At 37.5% G+C, this 12,791-nt stretch overlaps 1 protein-coding gene across 6 annotated transcripts in view; it reads left to right on the top strand.

The window, feature by feature from the left end:
- Positions 1–7,756: 7,756 nt before the first annotated feature.
- Positions 7,757–12,791, top strand: part of SENP7 (SUMO specific peptidase 7) — a 149,226-nt gene continuing 144,191 nt past the window's right edge. For 3 of the 6 annotated variants that reach the window (XM_019448231.2, XM_019448230.2, XM_019448227.2), the window contains exon 1: positions 7,758–7,924. In XM_019448231.2, coding sequence (XP_019303776.2) covers positions 7,885–7,924 — 40 coding nt within the window. In that variant the 5' untranslated portion in view covers positions 7,758–7,884. Of the gene's footprint in view, positions 7,925–12,791 lie in introns of all 6 variants that reach the window. The other 3 variants (XM_019448229.2, XM_019448232.2, XM_019448228.2) reach the window with 3 other exon arrangements.

Below are 12,791 nucleotides of genomic sequence, written 5' to 3'. Positions count from 1 at the left end.
GCTGTTGTGTGAAATTAACTAATGTAGGCAAAAACCATACTACATAGTGTCTCATGCATGGAAGGTTCTGTGAAATTAGACAGGATGATATTCATTTTTGAGAAATGTGAAGTAAAAAACCATATATATCTCTTTCCAGCCTTCCTTATTCACTTTAACATTGTGATATTTATCCATTTAATAAATGTATTTCTACATCATTCATTTTGTTTTTGGTGTTCCATTTCTTGAATATGCCATAGTTTAACCATTTGCCTGTGGAAGAACATTTAGATTGCTCTAATTTTCTACTATTATATACAAAACTGAAATGGATATTTTTATAGCTATATTTTTGTGCACATATCAAAAATTTCCCTAGGCAATATACTTTAAGGTGGAATTTCTAGGTTATATCAGCATCTTTCACTTCACCAGACATTGCCAAATTGCTCTTTAAAAAGAAAGTTCTATTTTATAAATTGGCATGGATGACCAGGTTTGCACAGAAAATCAATAGTCTCTCAGATCTAAAATACCCTGTTTAGGGGTGCCTGGCTGGTTCAGTAGGAAGAATATGTGACTCTTGATATTGGGGTCATGAGGTAGAGCCCCATGTTAGGGGTAGAGATTACTTAAATAAATAAAATTTAAAAAAAGCTCAAAGAACTGGGGCGCCTGGGTGGCTCAGTCGGTTGGGTGTCCGACTTCGGCTCAGGTCATGATCGCATAGTGAGTTCCAGCCCTGAATCAGGCTCTGTGCTGACAGCTCAGAGATTGAAGCCTGCTTCGGACTCTGTGTCTCCCTCTCTCTCTGCCCCTCCCCTGCTCATGCTCTGTCTCTCTGTGTCTCAAAAATAAATAAAAACATTAAAAAAAATTTTTAAAAAACAGATCAATTTCTTCTTAAAAAAAAAAAAAACCTCAAAGAACTAAGCAAAGAATTTTGTTAGCTATTTAACTCTTTTTTAATCAGAAAGTAAAATAAACAAAATCAGTATTTTCATTCTTTTTTAATCAGTATTTTTAAAAAAAAATTTTAATGTTTATTTATTCTTGAGAGAAAGACAGAGTGCAAGTGAGGAGGAGCAGAGAGAGACACAGAATCCAAAGCAGTCTCCAGGCCTTGAGCTATCAGCACAGAGCCCAATGTGGAGCTTGAACTCGTTAACCATGATATCATGACCTGAGCCAAAGTCTGACACCTAACCGACTGAGCCACCCAGGTGCCCCTTAATCAGTATTTTCTAACAGCACATAGCACAACATTTAATGATCTTTTCCACTTTTGTTCGGTGTTTGTATACTTAGTTGTTTGAGACACTTCTCAGGGCTGAAGAATGAGAGTTTGCAAACTGGAAAAACAAAATGGCACATAGATATATAAAGGATAGGTGGTGATGGGGTGAACAGGAGCAAGGTAGAGAGTATCTTCCAGAATGAAAAGCTAGATGATTTCTAGCACATTTTGCTTGGTTAATATCCTCCGACCTGAAACTCTCCCCTAAATTTATATCTAATTGTCTACTAGGTATATTGACTTAGATGTCAAATAGCCATCTCAAGCTTAACATGCCCAAAATACCTTCTTCAATCTACTCTCTCTACTCTTTACTATCTTAGTACATGGCAACTTTATTCTTTCAGTTGCTCATGCTTTAAATGTTCCTTCTCTCTTTTACAGTCAATCCAATTAATCAGCAAATCTTTAGGCTCTTATTTTTTTTAATGTATTTTAATTTTTTATTTTTTGAGAGAGTGCATGTGTGTGCAGGGGAGGGGAGAGGGAAAGAGAGAGAGAGAGAGAAAGAGAGAGAGAGAGAGAGAGAGAGAGAGAGAGAGAGATTGAGAGAGAGAGAGAGAGAATCCCAAGCAGGCTCCATCTCAGGAACATGAGCTCATGCCCTGAGCCAAAATCAAGAGTCACATGTGAAGCTCAACAGACTGAGTCACCCAGGCATCCCTAGTCTCTGTTATTTGAAATACACCTGTAATCTAATCACTTATCACCCTTCCACCTCTATCACCCTAGTTCAACTCAACAATAACTTTATCAAGTAACATTATCAAGTCTCCTATATAATCTCTTTGCATAAGCTCTTATCATCATGCAGTCTGTTTTCCACATAGCAGCTAGTGTAATCTTTTCAAAACCTCTAAATTGGATCTCACACACCTGTTCAAAATTCTCAATGGTTTCCCCTCTCAGAATAAAAGATTAGGTCCTTATCACTGCCTGCAAGGTCCCACATGGCCCTTAGCTCTTCAATGTCATTGCCTTACTTGCCTACTCATCTAGCTGCATGATCTGGCTCTTAGCTCTTTCTCAGGTGTCATTTCCCACTATGCTCTTGCTTACTTCACTCTAGCCACACCTGCCCTTTTTGCCTCCAACTGTGGAGCAAGCTCCTGTTTAGGGCATTCCCCCTTACTATGCCCACAGCTTGGAACACTCTTCCTGTAGATATTTCATTTCTTTCACATTTCTGTCCACTTGTTATCTGATCAGAGATGTGAGCATTCTATCTGAAAGGGCAATTCTAATTCTTCCTCATTCTCCTATCTATGCTTAGCTCCTTCCCTTCTCTTTCCTTCCTTTCCCTTCACTTTCCTCCCTCTCTCTACCTCTCTTTTTTTAAAGCACTTATTTCCTACCAGCTGACATATACTTGCTTATTTTCTGCACCCCTTCCCCCGCCAACCCATTAGAATGTAAGTTCCATGAGAACAGGGACAAAGACTTTGTTTTGTTCACTACTGTATCTCTAGTTCTTGGAATAATGCCCGGTACATACTAAGCACTTAAGTATTATTGTTAGAAATTTATGATTTTTGCTAAGGGCATAAGTTAGTAAAGAGCAAAAGACCTCTAGCTGCATATACAGGAGAAAGATGCACACAAAGCTCTCTAAAAATTATAGAGGCTTCTTGTATAACTTTAAAGTTAATAAATGTCAATTTATTAATCATTCTTAGAGAATATCCTATGCATTTATGTTTTTTTCTTTTACAAATCAAGATGGTTCATTTAAATAAAGGAGAAAAATCATCAAACTGTTTTTAGTTCTCTAAGGATTGGGTTGGAACAAGATAGCTTAGTTTTAGGAATAAGATTATTAGAGCTGCAAAGCATGTTATTGATATTCATTGTTAATGTTTTTTTTATAGAGAAGTAAGGATTTTCAAAGTAAAATGACATACCCAAAGTAACTCAGGCAGCTCTAGGAGACTGAGAGAAGATTCATTTTCACCGGTGATCTTGTAAATGCATAATATTTAACTTATTTCATTCATCTTCCAAAAATTTAGTGAAGGTATTTGTTAGACACTTAGTGTCTTACATCAAGTAGCCTAGTCATTTTACATTGAATGGAATAATGGAGAATAGTATATAATCATTAATTAGAATATTAGGGGTGCCTGGGTGGCTCAGTTGATTAAGCGTCTGATTTTGGCTCAGGTCATGATCCTATGCTACATGAGTTTGGAGCCTCCTGTTGGGCTCTGCGCTGACAGCATGCAGCCTGGAGCCTGCTTCGGATTCTGCGTGTGTCTCTCTCTCTCTCTCTCTCTCTCTCTCTCCCCCTCCCCCTTCGTACTCTATCTCTCTCAAAAATAAACATAAGAAAAATTAAAAAAGTAATAATTATTAATGAGAATTTCAAATTAGGTTCTTCTAGTAACCTGGATTAGGTGATTGACACAGCTGTTATTTTTTGTTTTAGGGATGGCTATTGTTTCTAATTATTTATTAAAATTTTTTTTTAACGTTTATTCATTTTTTGAGAGAAAGAGAGAGACAGAGCTTGAGTGGGAAAGGGGCAGAGAGAGGGAGACACAGAATCCAAACCAGGCTCCAGGCTCTGAGCTGTCAGCACAGAGCCCGATAGGGGCTTGAACTCATGAACTGCGAGATCATGACCTGAGCCAAAGTTGGACGCTCAACTGACTGAGCCACCCAGCGCCCCTCTAATTATTTATTTTAAAAATTGTAGTATAATATACTAAAATTTACTATTTTAGCCATTTTTAGTTGTACAGTTCAGTGACATTAAATAGATTCACATTGTTGTGCCACTGTTACTGCTATCTATCCATAGAACGTTTTTCATCTTGCCAAAATCTAACTTTGTAACCATTAAGGGATAACTACTCATTTCCCCATTGCTCCAGCCCCTAGCAAACCATTCCACTTTCTAGGAATTTGACAAGTGAGTAGTTGGGGCAATAGAATCACAGATGCACATAATTTTAATTAGCTTGATTTTAAGGCGCTCCTTTTGTCTCCAGGATCATCAATTGGCTTTACTAAGCAATATTTTACATTCTTCACAGATGAACAGTAAGCTTTTATGAAAATAAAATTTTACCACCTGAGAAGTTAGCATCTAAAACCGTGGTTACTCAGTAATACCTTATTATAGTGATTATAGTCCTTTGGTATACTTTGGAGGTCTTTTGTATATCCTATGCCATTAGGAAGCACAGAGTGAAGGATGCTTCACTCAGAAAATTTAAGAATATCTAAATGCTTTTTATTACAATGACCATGATTTTATTTATTTAGAAAAACAAAATAAAGAATCCTAGAAAACATGTCTTAAGAAAATAATTACTATTTTCATACAAAAGCAGATTATTCTCAACACAGAATGCAAAAATGAAGTTTTTTACTAAAATTATGCTTGTATACAATTCTATTTAGTAAATTACAGAAAAAAAACTAGAAAATGATAAAGCTAATGAAATAACATATGTGAAAGGTTCAAAAAAGCAAACTAAATCCCTTCCTCCTAGGATTCCTTCTCCCTACCTACCTCTCCCCAGGAAAGACTAAAGTGGCTGAATTTAATGTAGCTGAGGTAAAGACACAGAAATAGGCTATTAGAAATAGAAAGAAAAATAGAATAGAATAGAAACAGAATATTAGAAATAGAAAGAAAAAAAGTTAGATGTCACCAAATCTTGGGTTTCTCAAATGTGAGTATGCAACAGAAGTTTCTAGAAAAGTTAAAGAAAAAAAAGTTTAGTCAACTATTATAAAGAGAAACATCTCATAACAACTGATGGCTAGTGTTGCCAGCCATCCCTAAAGGGCCTTCCAATGCTTCTCTCTGAAGAAGAGAACTAACTTGAACACAGATTCCTTCTATAGCTTTTTGGACAACAGATTATCCATCTACTCCTCAAATACCTAGAGTTACTGCAGGTTTTCATAACTTGTGGAAACAGGCCGTTCCACTGCAGGGCAGTTACAGTTGCTGACTGTTAAAAAAAAAAAAAAAAGATATCCTTAAAACTAACTTAAAAAAAAAGATACCTTTAAAACTAAACAATCTTATGTATCTTTTCATGAATTACAGATTACTTCATTTATATGTGGAAGAAAAACTTGCTTCACGTAAGAATTCTCAGTATTTTAAAGATAAAAGTCAATTACTAATGAAAATGGAGCGAATAGCAACATAACATAACTCCATGTATCTTTGCAAACTGTAGGCTTTCCTGGAGCCCATGGTAAGAAATTCCACATTGTTTCTTTTAGTTTTTAAAATAGGAAGTCCAGATATCTATAGTGCCCATCTAAACCTCTTTACATTCATATTGTACTTAAAGTTAATTCACTTGTGATGACAAAGGGCCTTTTGCAGATTTTATTAAGCTCTCTTCAAAGAAATTGTTAATCCAGGGGTAAAACAAAGGGTTGATCAATTTCATACTGTCTCTTTGTCTTGAAACTATTAAAACCAAACCCACTGCATAGAACAAAAATAAAAATATAACACTTAATGTAATCACTTTTATGCACCTTTAATGCTCAATAAAGAGCCGTACCCATTAGATAACACCTGTCCATCCTCTCCTCTTATAAAATACTGGGCTGATGAATTTCTAATCTCAATTTTAATTTGAAAGGTTCTATACAGTGTGAGTTAAATGTACATAAGCAAAATGACATTATCCCCAAACATACTAAGACAATCACTTTTTTTTTTTTGGTCTTTCTTATTTTTAACATAAGAAACCTCTCACCTGAGCATCACTTATTTTTATGAAAGGCAAAATGAGGTTGACTCTCTCAAAAGTAGAAACTGAACTTTTAGTCCTTTAGTTGTTTGCAGTGCAGTTAACTATGAGACAGAGATTAATGCTCTAACAATAAAAATACTGGTCCAAAAGCAAATTTGAAATTCTTGAGCTTCAAGTTCATTTATCTTCAAACGTTATTTGAAACAAGTTTCAATTCAAAGGGACAAATTGGCTACACGGTATATTAGCAGAACGGTATATTTGTTTAAAGAAGTCTAAGTGACACATTTGCAAACTAAATAATTAACTTCTTATAATTTCATTTCTTATAAGCTAATGTCTTACTGCTAAACTTTAAAAACACTTACTTTTATGGAAGCTGCTAATTTGGGTGGAAATGGATAAGGCCTACTTACACTTTCCTTTTTTATGTTCCCATCTCTCAGCTCTATTTCCATCTTTTGCAGTTAATTTGTTTCCTACAATATTGGCAAATGAATTAAGCTGGTTTGATTCCGGAGTTAAATTATTCAATGAAAAACGTCGATTTATGAAGAAACTTAAAATTCAGCTATTTTTTTTCTTTAAACAGTGTTTTGCTTTGCTAAACAGAAATAAACTAGGGCCTCTAAATGAAATCCTTGTCGTGAATTTCAATCTCATCAAGCTCTGAAATATTCCTGCTTTTCAACTATTCCTGCCCTGTAAAACACTCCCCCGAGCCCAAGAGCCCAAATAGGCTTTAACACCTGGAGGCTTACCTGTACCTCAGCACACATCATACAGTAATTAAGGACGCTTGACTCAAGAAGCAGGAGACTGGGCTCTAGGGCCAGTTAGGTAAGTCCCTTTATTGGCCTTGGTCAAATGGGGAAAGGGGATGGGATGTTAAGCTCAAGTAGCTCCAAGATCCCTTCTGCTTGGAACATTCTAAGATCGTTTTGCCTCTGACTAATCATGTTTGAGCTGAATTATGTTTAACTTACTCTGATTACATCTTACACATTTAAAAAACTAATATGTATATCGTGGCCAATAAAACAGGGCAATTTTCTAAACTGATGAGCCCTTTGAAAGAACTGAAAAAGAAAAATAAGTCTAAAAATAGTCTGAGTTCATTGAGGACTGGGCTAGTCTCTTAAGTACTTTAGTAATAGTTGAACGAATTCCAGTTTACAGCCATCCACTTTCTATAACTTCAGCGTTTTATGTTTTAAAAAAACTGAGTTCTAGTTTACCTTTTTTTCTGGACCTTTAAAAATGATGAGTGTGAATTTTAAAAAGAGATCCTCTTTATTACTATGCCATTTTTCCTCAGCTGACCAAATACATTTCCACTCCAAATGCTAAGCCAATGTCTAGGCTAACAGGTGGCTTTACCGTCTTTTTATTTCTGAGTTTGAGGACACTCTTGAGGACAAGTAGCTAGGAGAGACCGTGTAGTATTCCTTTTATTTTCATTTTTCTGGGCCACCTCGCGAGAGTCATTAAACTACAGGAGTTCCTAAAGTTTCCCCTTTTTCAATTTTCAGTCTACCCCAGCCTTGAAAGTAAACAAAGCCGCAGACGATCTCGGGCTAAAACCACGCACACAACCTCACTTTCCGATAGGTTCAGAGACAACAAGAATAGTACCACTAAATAGGCATTCGAGGTGGCAACCCGCAGAGAAAACAAGTCCCAGGAAGTGATTTCCGGGTGAGGTGGGAGGGGCAGCTGATTTCCGGTCTGAGGGCAGGCGACGGCTCTTGCGCAAGCGCTGTTCGTACTTTCCTGGCTTTCCTTCCCCCCCCTCCCCTCCCCCTCTCTTCCCCAGCCTGAGGGGTCTTGAGGTGACAGCGACAGCAACTGCGACTCCAGCAGGAGGAAGAGAAGATGGACAAGGGGAAGGCCGGGCGACGTCGATCTTCATCCGGTGAGAACGGGTCGGAGGAGGGCTGAGCATATTCTCTTCAACCTTGGGCAAATGGGAGGTACAGGCGGCGACGGGTGCGGCGGCCCGGACCAGAGAGGGCTCGGGCTCGAGCTCCCGTGGGGGCTCGGGCTCCCGTTCGCGCGGGGAGGGGAGGGGCGGGGAGGGTACGAGCGGAGGGGCGCGCACAATGGAAGACTCCCGGGGCGCCCCCGCCTCTGCCAGTCGGAGACCGAGTCCTAGCTGTCATCAAAGCGCTGGCCGCTCTTAACCCCAACACCCCTTCAGGTTTTCCCTCGTCCCCCGAACACCTTGCGTGAGTCTCGTCGGCCCAGGAATCTTCCCGGTTGGCTTGCCGCTCCCCTGCCACGCCTTCTTCTAATTCCACCAGTGTACCAGTTTCACTTCCAGCCCCTGACCCCACTTTTTCTCTATTTCTTTGATTCTCGATTCAGCTTCCTTCTCACCCCCTTACCTCGGGGCAGGTATAGCAGCGGCTGCAAAGGGGGAGAGGCGGGGCTTGTTAATTGACACTTCGTCGCTCAGATCAGCGCTGCGACGGGTTTCGTTCTTTTGAACAGGCCCTCTTAATAACCTTTTTCTTTTCCAGCCTCCTGCTGCTTCTTCCAGAAGTGATTAAAAAGTCGAACAAAGGATTTGAAGTTGTGCTTCCATTGTGTTTTTATTCTCCGTGTATTTTTGTTTTTGAAATTGCTTTATGGCTTCAGCTCGGGGTACTACATGTTGGAAACACAAAAGTGGAGTTGTAAGACAAGAGGTAGAGCTCCTCGTAGTCAACAAGTTTTTGTCAAAGATCTCATCTGCTAAGAGTACCTCATTTCCTCGTGTTAAGTCCTGTGGATGCACTGGAGGAGGAGAGGGGGAGGAGTCTATTTTTAATAAGCTTACAGTTCAGTCCACAAACTAACACCCAATGAATCAGTTAATTCATTGTCTCCTTTCTTACTGTACCGTTTATTTTTGCAGAGACAGTCTTAGCAATTACAAATTTATTAGGAGTCTCTGATGGCAGTGCGTCTCAAACCTTTTTCTGCCTTATTTGCAAAGGAAGAGTGAACAGGATTTCTGGGACATTGCTTGAAGCAGTTAAAAACCTGACTCCCTTTTCATAAGCAACTGTGTGTGTGTGTGTGTGTGTGTGTGTGTGTGTGTGTGTTTTCTAGGGATATTCTTTGCCTTTGAAAGTATGTGCATTACATATATGAAAGTACCAGCCTGCAATAGATCAGTGTTTATTTTAATATACTTTTTTTCCTCTTCTAAGACCTTCATGTAAAATTTACACATTAGGAAAATGCGCATTGTTCATCTGCTGCCAATTGCATGCTTTCTAACAGAGCTTTAGGGATTATTATTCTTCAGTTTAAGATGCACAGCCTTTTTTCAATTAAGTGCATTTCATCTTAATACATTTCTTTTGAGGGGGAGCAGCAAGATATTAACCCTGTCCTTCAGCAAATCCCATCTCCTTTCACTTGTCACATTTATTACAGTTAACATGATGCAAGTAGCCGTGGGAGGTAAAATTTGAAAACACAGCTGTTATTTCATAAAAGATAGTGATGTTTATGTTACCTATACCTCTGGAGAAGATTTTTTTTTTTTTTCCTGGTGATTTTCTTTTTGGAGCTGTCCTTTTTGAAAAATAATTGCTATTGTATAAAACCCATTCTCAAATCTAATATTACCTAGCTGTTTTCCAGTATTCATCTGGTTTTAAGAGACGAATATTAATTTTTAAGAATGATTCTAAAGTATGTTTAATTTTCTCCACAGATTATCAGAAATAAAACTAATCAGTTGGTTTGAAGGGATTCTGGATTCTGTGTGATATTTGTATGCATATATTTGCCATTTCATTAGGAGTGGTTGCTAACTTGAACTTATGACCGGAAGTGACATTTGTGGTCATCAGAATTTCCAAGTACCCAAAGAGAGGAATTTGATTAATAGGAAGAATTCTATTTAGTTAGAAGTAGAATGTGGATGGCAGTAGGGAAAAAAAAAAATGAAGTTTCAAAGTTTCCTCTGTGAGACTGCACTAGGTTTCCCTAAAACATACACCTAAAGAAGAAACTGTAAAGGGTTACATAGTGCATTGCTGATATATCTTTTAGTTGCAAGTAGCACTCACTTGCAATTGGTTTAAGTTAAACACAAAACAAGTATTTATGGATTCATGTAACTGATAACTGTAAGAGTGGGATGGTTTCCAGCATGGTTATAATCTGCTTTAGGCACTGGTTCTTAAGGTGTGTTGGGGACCTCTGGGTTCCCTGAGACCCTTCTGGGTCTGTGAGGTCAAAATTATTTTTGTAACAATTCTAAGACACTGTTTACCTTTTCCTCTTATTCTCCCACATGTGTACAGTAGAGTTTTCCAGAGGCTACATGACATGTATCACAACAAATTGAATGCAGAAACAGATGGGGGGGAAACAGTTGTCTTTTATTAAGCTAGACATGAAAGAGATTTGCAAATAAGTAAAATACTGCCATTCTTCTCAACATTAAAACAATTATTTTTCATATAATACTTGAGCCATGTTAGCATGCAATGAGTTTATTTTTAAATGAATTGATATTTTAAAATTAAAAGAAAAATTTTATAAATAGAAGAATCACAAAAGCTCTGATTAACTTACTTTTCTGTAATGTGTCCATTAATCAGGAATTAAGCACAAAACACCTTTGAGCAGTGAGACGAGAAATTACAAAGTCTGTATGCTAAAGTTTACTTGTGAGAAGCTTCTCTAGCTTTTCTTCAGAGTACGTTGTATCTATATTTTAAAATTATTTGTAACCCCAATGAGCATGAATATCTTATTTTCAAGTTCACAGAATATCAAAAGCAGTAAATTAAATGGGACACAGATAAAAAATTCACTGGTGCCAAAGACGGGTCCACTAACAACTGAGTAAAATAATAATTAAATAATGCACAGGTCATTCAAGGGAGAATGACCATTAGAAATGTTTAATAACAAAAGTATAACAGATAAATTAGAGTCATAGATAACAATTTTCAAATGAATCTTTGATTTCAAACAGGAAATTTCAAGTGAATTTCAGGTTTTCAATGGATTGCTTCAGGCAACATGCAAGGAATCTGTGTTCACTTTCATTTAAGTTAAGGGTACATACGTTGAGTACTTTGGTACTAAGCAGTGTACTAAGAATTTTAGGGACTTTAATTCTTTCAAAAGCCCTGTGAAGTGGTTATTATTTCTGATATACAGATGAGAAAACTGGATTTAGAGAGGGTAAGCAACTGTTAGCAATAGCAAGTAAGAAGCAGAGCCAGGATTCAAAGTCTGGTCTGATTACAAAATATATAATTTTAACTTCTTTTGCTGTCACAGGGCATGGGTGAGTCTCACTTGGAAAAAAGAAGTTTCTGTGGACAAATAAGTATGAGAGCTGTAGTTACAAGAAAAATTAATTTATTGCAGAATTTTTAGAGCCTTTGTTACGCTATAGTACACTGAGCCTCTGCAAAAGAGTAGCTGAGCATGCACTGTTATTCAAACTTGTTTGATTGTGAAACTCTTCTCTCCTCCCCCCCCCCCCCCCCGCCCCGTTCTTTCTTGAGGATCTAGTGTCCCATGATGATATGCCTTTATTTTTTTAGTAGGCCCTGGTGCTGTCTGCATATTTTGCATTATAGGTGTAATGAACGATACTTGAAGGTCAAAATCAGAATCTGCAATTAATCATGATAAAACTACATTATGTGCATAGATGTTAGCTGAAGCCATTGGCATGAATGGAATTACCCACAGAACGTACAGAGTGAAAAACATCTTGAATCACATACATTTAATTTCAATGTAAAGAGGAAGAGACATTGGTGGGCAGATGGGCAAATTAGGAAACAAGGAGAGTGAAAAGCAGTGTAAATTACAGAGTTAAAATAGTGTGAGAGTGCTGAATTTGGCAATTAGGAGGTTACTTTTACCACTGATTTTAGTAGGACGGAAGCCAGATTTCAAGAGGCTGAATGAAACAAGGAAAACAAAATGTAAAAAAAAAAAAAAGAAAAAAAGAAAAAAAAGATTTCTGAACAATTTGGAGTAGGACATTAGGTAGAAAGGAATTTTTTTTCCTTAAGACTCTAAGACACTTAAATCAGATTGGTATGGAGCTGGAAAGGGGTCAGTGGAAAGAGAAAGATATTAAGTAGGAGATAATTGATGGGGTGAGGTTCCAAAAGAAATGGGGGAGATTGGAATCGAGTTTCTTGAGATGTGCAGAAAGGAGGGAAGATGGTTAAAGATACAAATAAATTTTGAGAAGTTAATGATACTGTAGTCATGGCTTTTAAGTGAAGCAAAGAAAGATCATCTTTTGAAAAAACAAAAAGGACTTTCAAGTGGTAATAGGAGCTCAAAATGGAATAAGTAGTCAGGGATGAATAAAAGAACTGTTAACTAACTTTGAAAGTCTTTGTTAAAACAAGTGTGAATTTTGGGGCACCTGGGTGGCTCAGTAGGTTAAGTGGCTGACTTGGGCTCAGGTCATGATCTTGCAGGCCATGGGTTTGAGCCCTGTGTGGGGCTCTGTGCACATAGCTTAGAGCCTGGAGCCTGCTTCAACTTCTGTCTCCCTCTCTCTCTGCCCCTCCCCTGTTCACACTGTATGTGTCTCTCTCAAAAATGAATAAACATTAAAAGAAAAAAAAACAAGTGTGAGTTTTGTAGTTAGTAGTAGTAATAGTAGTAAGTAGTATTTGCAGTTACTATTATGTGACTTTCTTCAGAAGTGCTAACAAGTCTAAGAGCAAGAATTTGGGGCAAAAAACATATCTTTTATAAAGGGAGAGGGAGCTAATAACACATTTGCAGATTTT

This window comes from Panthera pardus, unplaced genomic scaffold (assembly GCF_024362965.1).
Source record: "Panthera pardus isolate Hobbes unplaced genomic scaffold, ASM2436296v1 HiC_scaffold_16, whole genome shotgun sequence".
Taxonomy (NCBI): Eukaryota; Metazoa; Chordata; class Mammalia; order Carnivora; family Felidae; genus Panthera; species Panthera pardus.
Note: the sequence above shows the minus strand (reverse complement) of the source record. Positions and strands in the feature narration are given on the sequence as shown.